This window comes from Geospiza fortis, unplaced genomic scaffold, assembly GCF_000277835.1.
Source record: "Geospiza fortis unplaced genomic scaffold, GeoFor_1.0 scaffold81, whole genome shotgun sequence".
NCBI lineage: Eukaryota > Metazoa > Chordata > Aves > Passeriformes > Thraupidae > Geospiza > Geospiza fortis.
This window is the reverse complement of record NW_005054318.1, coordinates 5630043-5643430: the sequence shown is the minus strand read 5'-3', so window position 1 is coordinate 5643430 and position 13388 is coordinate 5630043. Positions and strand designations below refer to the sequence as shown.

Here is a 13388-nt window from a genome sequence, read left to right as displayed (position 1 = left end):
CAGTGAAATACTTTAAATTTGTTACTCATTGCACCACAGAAGTGCAAGTAGGAGGCCCCTACTGGCATTTCTGTGGTTTGGCTGGCCGCTCTGGGACTTTCATTCCGGCCCCTTGGAAACACACTCTAATTGGAGCAGTTCTCCAAAGCTACATGTATTTCTCAAGAGTTTTTAAGGTAACATCGTAGACGAACCCAAGCTGTTGTCAGATCCCAGTTGCTTAAAATTTTTTATTTATTTAGATTTATGGCCTGACAAATTAATTGGCTCCTGCATATTTTGGAAAGTTAAAGGACTTTCCAGAGTGTTTTTCACAGGCAATAGTCATGGTTTTCTATTGCTTCTTTCCAGGATTGCAGAAGTCTCTTCCTTCTTGTGCTCCTAACAATCACACTGTACAGCCAGAATCTCACCTCGGAGGGTTCTATGACATGAGTTTTAGCTTGCTTTAGAGGAATGAGTAAGCCAGGGACAGCTCTCCCACCTTGTCCCTGTTCTGTGCATATGCATCTTAATGTAAAGACATCTTGTTTGTGCTGGCTGCAGTTACAGCTGAAATGGACCAGATTCAAATATGCTTTATGCTCATTAAGTGAGGTTCAGGGGTCACCATTCTGAAGCAAAAAGCTCTCATTCTTTCTGGCGGTCAGCAGTTGCAGTCCAGGCAAATGTGCTGGAAGGAGGATTCCTCATTCTGTAGGAGATTAGCTGTTGTCTTTGTTGCCTTTCTGAGATTGAGAACCAGAGTTAATTGGAAAGGCTGATTTTCCTTTTAAGGATGACAAGTGATGTATAGGTCTGTTTCTTACATGGTTGTTTAAAAACAAGGTTTAAAGTGGGATTAAGAGTTCAAGCAGACTAGATTCTGAAATTGGTATTCTTTGTTTAAATTTTACCTGGCCTTAGAAATCTCTCATTAAAAATTTATTGTTTGCAAGCAAAATATCACAAGTGGGATGTTGAGTAAAGCTTTTGAGATCACATGTCGCAAAGGATAAGATAGGCTTTTAAACGTTGCTAGTCATGACATGCAGTACCTTGATACTGGGTCAAGACTACCAAACATACCTCCAGGTGTGATTGCAATAAAAGGCCAAATACTGATTGTTTTAAAGATCAGATCTGTAGGATGTGAAAGAGTTTTAACTTACACCTACAGTGATAGGATTTTTTACTGTAGGAAAACATTCTTTCTGAGGAAGAATACCCTTAAGAAGTTTCTAAAAATGGTTGTAGGAGAACAAAAGTAATTATTCCAATGTGTATTTAAACAGAATACTGTGAGGGAGCTCAGGTTTTATGACTTTTCATTATTGTATTCTGAACAGGGTAATCCTGCAAATCCCAGAAATGAATAATCCTGTTATTTGAAGCTGCTCATTGAAAGAACATGAGGAGTTATTTTGTATAATAAAACTTCCATAACCTGCATTTTTTTAAAATTAATTTTTAGATTCTTTGGGGGAGTAGAGAAGAGGGACAGAGAATCCAGCATAGCAAGTGCCTCTTCTTTTGAGAACAGAGGATTTTTAAAGTTATAATATCTAATGGGTATTATTTTTTCATCATATGAGATTTTTGAGTTAATATAATACATTAATTTATATTCGTTAAATTTAAGTAATGAAAACTGTTATAGCCATTCACTTGCCTGTAACCAATCCAAGTTTGAATAATGGGCAATGTGTGAATGAAAGTTTGGTACTTCATTGATATATTAAAAATCATGATATGAATGACATCCTGTGAGACAGTATTGGTAGCAGAGAATCAATAACTTATTTGGTGACTCACTGTTAATGCATTTTTAATGGCTGCTGAGATGTATTTACGGGCATGATAACATAATTTTCTGTGTGTGCAATGTTCCAGAATAAAAGATGAATCTTCTTCAAGTGACGAAGACCCTAGAGCTGCCAAACAAAACCTCGGGTCATTGCAAGCCAACTCCAGTCATCTCTCATTATTGTCTGGAATCAGTTACAAAAAATCACTTCGACTCACTTCTGACCAACTTGTGAGTTAATTTTACATCCTTGTCCTGAAATGGCATTTCTAATACAACATAAATCTTTACTGTTTTTCAGGCTTCAAAGCTTAATTAGCTCTTACATCTTGCATTTAATTCTCTCTCATTATATTTTCCAAAAAAGCCTTTTCCCTTCTCTTTTCTGTATTAAACATGAATGTTGCTCCTTGCAGCAAGTGCTGGGGTTTGGAGGTGGGATGTCATTTAGAAAAATATCAAATTCCAAAGTGTGTATTTGTCAACTGAGTAAGTGTATTGGAACCACATCCTTCCTTGTAGTATGTGAAATGTGTATATGTTGACGGACCTCTCTTCTTTCTCCTTCCTCTGTTTTCCTTTTCTCTCATTTATAGGCAGATAGTCATATTTTGCATGAATACAGTTTTCTGTTAGTAACTTCTGAAAGAGCTGCTTGTGAATTTATAATGAGGCCAGGCTATTGATTTCTTTGTAGCTTATTAATTTCTTTGAAGCCAATTCTCTTCCTCTGTGACAGAGGTGTTTTGGCTAATGATGACAAAACTGTTGCAGTTTTGTGTTCTGTACATTTCAATTTGATCTGGAAAAATGGGCTACTATAGGGAAATGCTTCTTGTCATCTTAGGTAGAGATAATTAATTTTCTGAAGGAAACCCACATGAGGCATACAGCATTTAAGAGCCCATCACTCACTGCCTGGATAATTTGTAAGAAATGCATTTTTTCCCAAGAGACAGATGAGACGTGTTGGGTATTTTCTGTTGGAAAGAGAGAGCAGGGGTTACACAAATAAAGTGGGACTTCACAGTTTCAGAAACCTTGCAGAAATTAGCTGATGTTAAAACTACTCTTAAATTGGTTTAAAAGTGGGGGAGATTCACCAGTTACCTATGAGTTTTGCATTCTCACCTCCTTTTCACTTTTTAACTAATTGAAAAGTTGCAATGAAAGATAATGAAGAAAGAGATGCACTGAGTGTTAAATTTCTACAGGTCTTGGGAAAATGAACAGCTAGGTTCCCAAATAGAATCAAATCAGTAGCCTCTTGTCCCACATGTCACTTAAGTGGCCCAGGACACAGTGAAGAGCGGCAAAGTAGGAGAGTTAAGGTTGGTTAGTGTAGGCTGAAGGGTAATAGTTCATGTGGTGTGAAGGTCTATTATTGTACAAAAGAGATAAAATAATGTAGAACACAGATCCCCCTAGTAGAGGTCTTAATTAGAGTTTATGAAACTCTTGTTACTTTGTTATTTCTCTCTGCGTATCTATCTGTCTTTCAGAGTGGGAAGTGCTCATAGATGGTCCCCATTCCATCATTTGTTACAGTTTGTGAACATTTGGGGATTTTTTTTTAATTTACCTGACTGTAAAACAGACAGTTTATTTGTTTCGTTCTGTTCTATAAACCAATGCCTAAATACACCACGCAGGGTAAGCCTCAGTTGTTGTCTTTTAGAATACCTCTAGTGAAAGCAATAAAATTCAGGGTGACCAAATTGGGTTGACTGGTTGGATGGAAGGTGCCCAGCCAAGCCAAGCCACTCTGTAACTCCCCTTCTCAGTGGGATGGGGGAGAGAACATAAGGTGGATAAACAAAGAGAAAAACAGGTATATTCTCCACTTCCCACCAGTGAGGGATGCTCAGCCACTTCCCAGAAAGCAGAGCTTCAGCTGTGGGAGGCAAACATTGTAAAATAACAAATGCCCGTCGTTCCTCTTCCTTTCCTTAACTTTTATGTCTAAGCTGGTGTCATATGGTAGGGAATACCCCTTTGGTTAATTTGGATCATCTGGCCTGGTTGTGTCCCCTCCCAGGATCCTGCCCACCCCCAACCCCTTGATGGGGGAGGAATGTTGGAGAGACAGTGCTGGTGCTGTGCCAGTGCTGCTCAGCAGTGCCCAAAATACCAAACACCTTTCCAGCTGCCAGTGCAAATCACAGCACTGTGACGGCAGCTGTGGGGAAATGAGCTCCAGCTCAGCCAGACCTGTTACAATTTCCACCTCATTCCATACCATTTGTATCACACTCAGGTCCCACATAATTGATGTATCTTCCAACTGTTCCATTGTATTTATTTCTCAAAATCGAAATCCCTCCTTACCCAGATTCAATTTAACTACATTCTTAAACCATCTCTATACCAGACATACATTTCATTAACACTGTCCTATCCTTTCATAGATACATATTACTTTCCCATTCCATGGGCTTCCTCCACCCCTCCACATCCATGATTTGGGCTCCATTATATCAGGTTGGGTGGTCAGGACAGGAGAGCAGCATACCTGATTGTTGACATGACACTGGTCCAGTTCGGGTCGTCATTGCATTTCCCTTGATCCTTGCAAAATTCATTCTTCATCAGTTCATGTCATTGCTGTTACTTTGCTTCCTGCAGCATAAAAATTACACCACAGATCATTTTCTCCCCAAGGTTAAATCTCCCTGAGGCACTTACTGGTTCTCCCTATGCTTCTGAATTACCCCCCAGGTATACCCTGGTCTTCGGGGAAAAAACAATCCCACAAATGGGTTTGACTTTATGGGAGGGGAAATCCATACCAGCTTCCCCAGCCAAATACACCAAGGCAATGCTCATGCGCAGCTTTTACACTGTGTCCATGTCACATGCTTAGTTTGTTGATCTCCTTGCTGATAATGTCTTGCAGAAAAGCTTAAAGCTCAAGAATGGCCCTAATGATGTCACCTTTAGTGTTACAACCCAGTATCAAGGCACTTGCCGCTGTGAAGGAACCATTTACCTATGGAATTGGGATGATAAAGTTGTTATTTCTGATATTGATGGAACAATCACACGGTGAGTTTATGAACAGGGAGAGACTTTATATACAAGGATTTTCCTCTTTAGTTTAAAGGAAAATATAATTAACAAGTGAGTGGGATCTATTTTCTCTGCTATTGGTCTGCCCAGAGTTATTGAATCACTTCACCTGACAATGACAGTGCAAATCCATCCTAAGCCACTGCCCAATATTTCTTCCTCTAAGATGCAAGTTATTCAGGGTGTGGACTTCTTGCTGTGTATCTGTACAGTGCTTTGTCAAGAAAGATGCTCATTTTGCACTATTTGTTATTATAGTGTGCATATTTTTCTATCATATAAAGCCAGAAATACATTGAAGCCAGAATGAATATTTGAAAATAGTTTATACCTGACCAACCCCTGGCTTAATGTGGAGAAGTTAGTTTGAAGTAAGCTAAAATGTGACTTACCTCATACTTTAAATTTCTCATAAATGTCCATTATGGGTAGGTTTGGTTTATTTAGAAAACATTTAACATCAACCTCAAAAATTATGTTTAGCATTGGTGGCCTCTTAAAGGTCTGAGTGATGCTTGTGTGCTGTGACTTCTGTATTACCTTTTGGGGCACAAGCTTATCCATCTTGGGGCACAGGAGTAATTGAAACAAGATGGTCAAGGACGAGCATGTCAGTCTATCTAAAAAAAAAAAAGGGAAATAAACCAATTCTCTTCTGATGACAGTCAGTTCTTTACAGAATACTTTTTTCCATTTGCAGCTTCCAAGTAAGTTAGTGGGATTTGTGTTAGACTTGACCGTTATTATAAGTATGGGGTTTTTTCAGCTCAGTTATATTGTTTTTCCTATTCAGGTCAGATACATTAGGTCATATTTTGCCAACTCTTGGCAAAGACTGGACACACCAAGGGATTGCGAAGTTGTACCATAAAGTGAGCCAGTGAGTATTCAGTAAATCTGCATGCATCTGTGGCTTGTGTGTATTCATTTGTGTGTAAAAATTTAAATTTCTCTAGGCTTCTCTTAACCTGTAAGGGTGACAATTTTCATCAGTATCTTCTTGCTTTAGTGATGCTTACACAGTGTAAATGTCTCCTGCATGATATGCAGTGCAAAACCTGCTTTGTGACAACGAAAGCAAAAGCCCCCTATCTTTTTTTTGTGAGTTTTTCTTTTATTGCAAGAATGTCAGCTTTTCTTATGTGTTTAAATTACCGTGAATGTGTGAGGAGCCTCTGGTGCACATCACAACTCTCTTCTTAGTTAGTCTGTTCTGTGTACTAGAGTTATGCTAAGGTTCGTTTACTGCTTTTTGTTTTACATGGATGATGAATTATAAATTATGGATATTGGAATCTGAATTATGCCAGAGACATCTCTCGGCATGTTAGACAAACGTGTTCACAGAAAAGACAGGACAGTCTGGGAATTCACATGCTGAGTTTTATGTATAACCTCTGCATTACATTTGGTGGAAATGTTAGTTAATTTTTTTAATTGCAGTTGTTATTTCTGTGCCTGCCAGCATTATCAGTTGTTAGGGCTTTGATGATCATAAACATAGGGGAAAAATAGATTTGAGTCATGTTGGTTTTCAAATTACTGAGTTAATTATTTCGTGGCTATATTACAGCTGAACACCATAGAAATGCTTAATAGTTAGATCTAATGACCATGCGTGTACTGAATACAGTATTTATTTTATGAAAATTAATTTTTTAATAGGAATTGGGAAGTAAGCTCCTGCAAAGTTGAGCTGATATAAGATAGGATTCTGTTCTAACATGAACAGAATCAAAGGCAACCTGTGACTTACGCCAAAACTTTTTTTTCAGTGTCAGGTTAAAGATTACTTCTCTTACTGTCTTTTGAAGCTCAAGTTGTTCCAGCTTGACAAAATGTGTTATTGCTGGACATCTTTTTTGCAGAGGCCCAAGAGGCAGGAATACAAAGGCCAATGTACCATTGTCTGCTTCATGCCAAATGTTTTCCTCTTTGCAGATATCTTTCCAGTTAATTCTAAGGACAATGGTTCCACCACACAGGGGTGGAAAGATAACCATAAGGAGTTATAAGTCCTGAGAGGAGCAGAGATAAATGAGCCCTCTTCAGGTGTAATCACTAAATGCAGCAGGGCTAGATGGGTTTTAATTACCAAGTTTTCTGGCATAAATGTTTCTACTCTTTTAAAAATAAGTCTGGGTTAAACATACTATTTAACACCCGTGATTTGATTCATGTAAAGGTAAACCCTCAAAATTATTATCTAAACAACTGCTTTATTTTTACAGTAGTTTCTTCTTTTATATCTCCTCACAGAAATGGATATAAATTTTTGTACTGCTCAGCACGAGCTATTGGAATGGCGGGCATGACCAGAGGATACTTGCACTGGGTCAATGAAAGAGGAACTGTGCTGCCTCAGGGGCCAGTTTTGCTGAGTCCAAGCAGCCTATTCTCAGCTCTTCACAGGTAATGCAATTTTGCTTTTACAGAGAAGGGAGCTAAGGTTGGTGGAGGTTGAATTATCAGCTTTTTTAAATGGGAGAGCTTGAAATAATTAATAATTTAATTATTTTTACATATTGGTACAAAATTTAATTAAGAAGAAATTTTGTTAGAGAAAGACCAAAATTCAGTAGTTACTCAATATCTGGTTTATATCTTAGATGTATATTAAGGCACAGCTGTGTTCACTGTTGACCAGCAGATACTGCTTGGTGACTTGATTTGTTTAACATGGTGTGTTCACATTTAGCTATGGGAGAAATGTGGACATTTTCATAGCAATCGCTCTTGTCCTTATCTGTAAGGTGTTCCAGTTGGCATAAGTATATTTTTGTGGAAGGTTATTTGTTGATGGGTTTTGAAGAAATTCATGTGAAAATGAAATGAACTTTTTATATGCCTGACTGCACTGTGGGATTCTGTGAGGACAATGTTATCTTTCCTAGGTGTTGAATTGTGGTGAGTGAATAATAACAGCACAGATTATGAATATTGTACCTTCTGCCTAATTCAGTGAAGCATGTCAAGTGATTACTGAAAATATTTTAAGCTGTTAAAAGCTGCTGTGACAAGATATATTTCATTAGAGTTTTTAATGGAAGGTTGTTCAGATGATCTCCTGATTGAGTGACATGCTACAGGCTGTCTTACCAGTCACATTCTAAATATAAAAAACCATGGAGGTATTAGAGTGCACTGCTCAGACTGATTAAGTAATAAATGCAGTGAAAGGTAGTTACTGCTATCTTATGCTCCTTGTATCTAGAAATACCTTTAAAACTATACTCCTTTTGGTATCTTGTTTAGACTAAGGAATGCCCATCTTTCAGTGTACACTAATGTAACTGCTGAGGTGTGTGGGCAATAAATTACTTCACTGTTTTATCCATGAATTTAATCCTTGTAGGTTTGAGATCAGGTGTATGTTAGACTGAGGAAAGGTGGTTTTATTCATCTTTTGCACATTCTCAGGCATTGATTTATACATGGATCTGCTGTTCCAAAGGGTTGCTCTACTCCCATGAAGCTCCTGTACTATTCACATCTTCCTTGACATTTGTGTTGGTACTAGGATCTTGGATTCTGAGCTTCTTAAGTGTTTTTGTGTCATGCTGGCATCTTCCTATATTACGGGAACTCCAGACTCTGCCACCGGTTCAGTCTGGTGTTCAGTTCTGTTCAGTCCTCTTGCCAAGAGTTGTTGTTGTGAAAGGGCTTTTGCCCAGAGATGAGATAACTCTTGTGTTCATTAATGAATTCTCTATTCTGCAAGAAGCAGATGAAGAGAAATACAAGATTCCTTTAGTCCTTAACTTTTGCTAATCGCCAGTGGTGGAGAACCTGACTGTAATTCTGTCTTAACAGGCTGAGGTGCTTCTAGAACATATGGTGATTGCAATCCTTTTAAAAATAAAATTTCAAAAAAAAAGCACCTTAAACAATGAGGGCTAATATAATCTATGAACCATTCTGCAGTTCTCAGGAGGTAGTTTACTTGGTGAGAGTTTATGTCTCATAAGGATTGATTTAGCAGCTACTCCCTGTAATCCACTATCCTTGCTCAGTAGCCATCATTGTAATCTAGGCTTCAATAGAAGTTACCTTGAGAGGATTTATTTACTGTGCCCATTATGTAAGCTTGGGAATACTGTTCTGTTTTCATGGGCAATCTGACTTCTAAAAGATTTATTGTAGAAGGTTGGATGCTATGCAGTAGTATCTAGCCAGGTGAAAATGTTGAATAAAGAAGATAAAATGGTTTGTGGTGTATTTCATGTGTACTTATTCAGCTTCCCTTTTTTATCTTTTCAGGGAGGTCATAGAAAAGAAACCAGAAAAATTTAAAGTTCAGTGTTTGACAGACATCAAGAATTTGTTTTATCCTAACACAGAGCCCTTTTATGCTGCTTTTGGAAACAGACCTGCTGTAAGTAATAGCTAAATTTATTTCTATTGCAGAGAACAGAAATATTGCTGTTATTTCATGGTTCTGTTGTATTAGAGCCTAGAAGCTTTAAATGAGAATTAGGCACATTTTATTAGGCTGTGTACCAAAAAAAGTATTAAGGTTCTTCCTCAAAAATACCATGGTGTAGGATTCAGAGATGGAAGAGCAGCAAAGTAACTAGGTTATATCTGCATAAATTAGCAGTTAAGCTTGTGTAGAAACAGTGATCTCATTTTAATCCACGCAGATACAGTGGCAGTGAGGTAACTGGGCAGACAGAAAATATTCCAGATTAATATTGGTGAGACTTACACTTCTCTAAGTACACTCAAATAACCTTGAATGTCCCATTGAAGTCAAAAGGTTCTACTTTGTATGGAAAGTGATATATTGGACATAGAAAAGGATGGAAAGTGGTATATTAGACATAGAAAAGGGAAGACAGATCTGTCACCTGTAGGAAGACTGGATATTTGGGCTATTGAAAGCTCCTATCCTGGACCAAAGAATGCTGTTAAGCATCTAGAGGAGGGAAAAGTCTCATGGGCTTGGGCTGAGGGGGACCCTGGCATGTAATTACCCCTTCTTTAAAAGCATTATGTAGAGCTTACAGAGGTCCTCACTATCCCATTGCTGTATTGAACTGTTATATTATAGGCAGCTTAGTTTCTATTATCAAGGCACCTTTAAACATACGATTATGAAATAACATTTTAAAAACTTCTGTGATGTTGTATTATGGATAACTACCTCTAGTTCCATTTTTTTGAACCTCAGGGAAACATGCATTAAAATAATGATTTTATGTCAATAGTATTTCAAGCAAAACAGTAAGTTACTGTTTCTAAAGTAATTACTGGTAGCTCACTCCCATGCTGGCTGCCAGCATGCAGGCTTCAGGTGTGCAATGTGTCACGGGTTTTGTATAGCTCAGGATCATAGCTTTCTCAGTTTTCTGCTCTGGGTTTTCTGTTGTTTTTCTGTTTTGGTTTTTTTTGGAAGTTGTTTTTTTGTTGTTGTTGTTTTGTTATGTTTTTGGTTTTGATTGTTTTTTCCAAGAACAAACTCAGGGAAATTTCTGTACACATGAGTGTTACAGGTGTAGACAGTGTTTGGACTGCCATGATGCTAAATTCTTGAAGTGACTGCTCTTCGCTTTTGTTCAGTTACTTAATTTTTTTGAACAGTCTTTACAATATAGAAATAATAATAAACTTTGTGGTTTCATTAACATTTCAGATTTTCATCATCTTGGCTTTTGAAACCATGATTTATGTTAGCAAAAACTGCTGGAAATTGTGAAAAAAAAATTGGAAATTGTTTTTGCTCTGATCTTCTGGGAGATATTTTCAACTTTGGTTTTGTCAAGTTTTTCTTCAGAGCAGATCAAAACTTACTAATTGTTTTCTTTAACAACCTGAATTTCGTAGAAGACATTCTTAATTCTGACTTCTAATTGTACTTCCCATAGTTGTATCTGCATTACCTGCTGTGGCTCACTGCTGCTGTTTTGGCATATATTTCTTGCTTTCCCTTCTTTATCCCTTGTTCTGACATGTAGTATGCCATATGAATATGCCACAAATCTGAACTCAAGAGCTAAGTGCTGGCTTTAGTGTAGATGTATTTGTTATGAATTTTGTGACCTTGCCCTTAAAAAATAATTCCTGTTTTATGTGTCAGTTACATTTTAACCTCTGTACACTGTTGTAACATACTTGGTACAATGCACACAGGACATTAAATATTCTCTGAAAGAAAAATGAAGGTGTTAATGTGCTCTTACACCAAATGTCATTAGTTCTTTACTGAATGTTATTATTGTGTCAAGGGAAGTTACTGAAAAAAATGAACACTATTTTGATTAACAGTTTAAACTGAAGTGGCAGACTTCTTATCTAGCAGGAAATTGTCTGTTTCATGAACATTTCATTAGATTGACCTCATTTGTAACATAATGGAGAATTTCAGGCACACAATAACTAGGTGAATTTAGTACCAGTTCTGTGTAAATATGTTCTTTTGTGTAATATATTACAGCAAGATTACACATGATTTTGCAAAGGCAGAATAATGATTTTTCTTCTTTTTTATTCTTTTTAGGATGTTTATTCATACAAACAAGTGGGGGTTTCTTTAAACAGGATATTTACAGTTAACCCCAAAGGAGAACTTATACAAGAGCATGCAAAGACAAACATCTCATCGTAAGTAATCTCTTATCCCTAACACTTCACAGACTAAATTCATTTGCTCTAACCTATGACTTAAATTGCCCAAAGATCCATTCAATTTTAGTAATTAAAGATTCTTTAGAATACTTCAAACAAAACAAAAAAGATTTAGATTAAAATACAGACTTTCCATTTCCCTTCAGTTAAACTGACAAAAATAATTTTTTTATATTTAGTATAATAAATTCCATCTACTTTATTCATGTGAAAGATTATAAGTGGATTATTTAATCTGCATAAAAATGAGACTCACTAGTTTGCTGATGCCATCTGCCTTTTCCTGGCCTTTTCAAAATTTCCTTTTCCTGGATCTCCTATCTAGAAGAGCCAGAAAACAAAATCTGAAGAGAGGGTCAAGTGCTTCCAGAAAGATGCTTAGGCACTGGTAACCCCTAGCACTGGAATGGCTTTTAGTAATGTTAAATGTTGGTGTCCTTAATTGAAGGGCAGCCATATGTGCATAAAATATGAATAATCAGTTGAGCAGGGAGCTGCTTGAGCCAAGCTGGACAGAAATGGAGAAGCAATGTGGTGCTTGAATATTTTAGCAGATGATCTATGTGTAAAATGGCATCTGTTTCTCACTTAGGTAAGTATCATTTGTTAGAATGAACGGATTAGAATGAATTTCTTATCCTAACTGTGAATCCTTTATGGAAGCTGGGCACCAAAATTAAATTTAGTTTTATTCCTTTGAGGAGGGTCTCTTGTCCATTTTGTCTGTTTGTAAATGTAGTCATGCCTTAGTGGTTGGGATGTTTAAAAAGTTCAAAATAAACAAGATCTGAAATGGTTCAGCATTCTATTTTTTTTTTTTTTCATTTTCCAGCTATGTCAGACTCTGTGAAGTGGTAGATCACATTTTCCCTTTGCTGAAAAGAAGTCATTCTTCAGACTTCCCTTGTTCTGACACCTACAGCCAGTTCACCTACTGGAGAGAACCTCTGCCACCTTTTGAAACTCAGGATGTACATCCAGCCTCATCTTAACCACGTCTCCAAATTGTTGGTCTCACCTCAAAGAATGGGTTGGTTTGTGTTGAAAGGACACCACTTGGCTTTTGCTGTTGACAGTTCAGTTGGAATCTGTGAAGTTGTGAGCATTGTACTCTTCTGTTGTGAGCAAACTTAGGAATGCTTTTTCATACTTAGTTAGGTTTCCAGACAAGAGGAGTCTTGTTGGGAATAGGAGTTGCTTTTCTAGGTCCTCTCCCAGCTCCTCAAAATTTGCCATGCACTTTCATTATATAAGGTCAGTTAAAAGTGCAGTGATGTTGGGGTTGCAGGTAAACATGCCATGAGGTTGTAAGTGATTCCACATCTGTTCTGCATCACTGAAGCCATCTTCCATCCTGTCAGACTCCTTGCCAGTAAGGGAGCTGAAGGTGCTCACCATTCCTGACATTATCTGGTGACACAGACAGGGATTACAATATGTATATCAAAATCCTTCTCTCGGAAGGAGCAAATGATTCCTCCTCTCTTCTCTTGCTTGACCAACAACTGTTTGTTTAAGAGTTAATTACTGGTCTAGGTCCTCAGCAGATGTAAATCAGTGTAGCTGTCAAAACCAGTTGAGCTGTGTTTGATTCATTCCAGCCTGTTTTGACATGGGACACTTCTGAGGAAATAAATTATATGTATTCTAAATAGAAAGTAAATGAAATAGGATGGCCAGATTCTTCCAGTCTTTCTCAGTTTGAGAACTATCATACTTCAGGAGTAGCTTTTTGGATCAAGGTGGAAGATACAGGCCACTGTGGATAGTGCTCACCTTACTGAAGTGGGTGATTTTCAGTAAACACATCTTTCCCACACACAGTGTGCTGAGGTTGAAGATTTTTTACTGAGCCAAAAATAGTAAGGATTTTATCAAAATGGAATAGTTTTGTTTGAAATATTAT

The 13388-nt window shown here is 37.4% G+C and overlaps 1 protein-coding gene across 2 annotated transcripts in view; it reads left to right on the top strand.

Moving 5' to 3' along the window:
* LPIN1 (lipin 1) overlaps positions 1 to 12533 on the top strand; it is a 35331-nt gene extending 22798 nt beyond the window's left edge. For both annotated transcript variants that reach the window (XM_031056465.1, XM_031056464.1), the window contains 7 exons: positions 1873 to 2017; positions 4683 to 4831; positions 5649 to 5735; positions 7115 to 7267; positions 9116 to 9230; positions 11355 to 11458; positions 12315 to 12533. In XM_031056465.1, coding sequence (XP_030912325.1) covers positions 1873 to 2017; positions 4683 to 4831; positions 5649 to 5735; positions 7115 to 7267; positions 9116 to 9230; positions 11355 to 11458; positions 12315 to 12474 — 913 coding nt within the window. In that variant the 3' untranslated portion in view covers positions 12475 to 12533. The remainder of the gene's footprint in view (positions 1 to 1872; positions 2018 to 4682; positions 4832 to 5648; positions 5736 to 7114; positions 7268 to 9115; positions 9231 to 11354; positions 11459 to 12314) is intronic.
* The last annotated feature ends 855 nt before the right edge of the window (positions 12534 to 13388 follow it).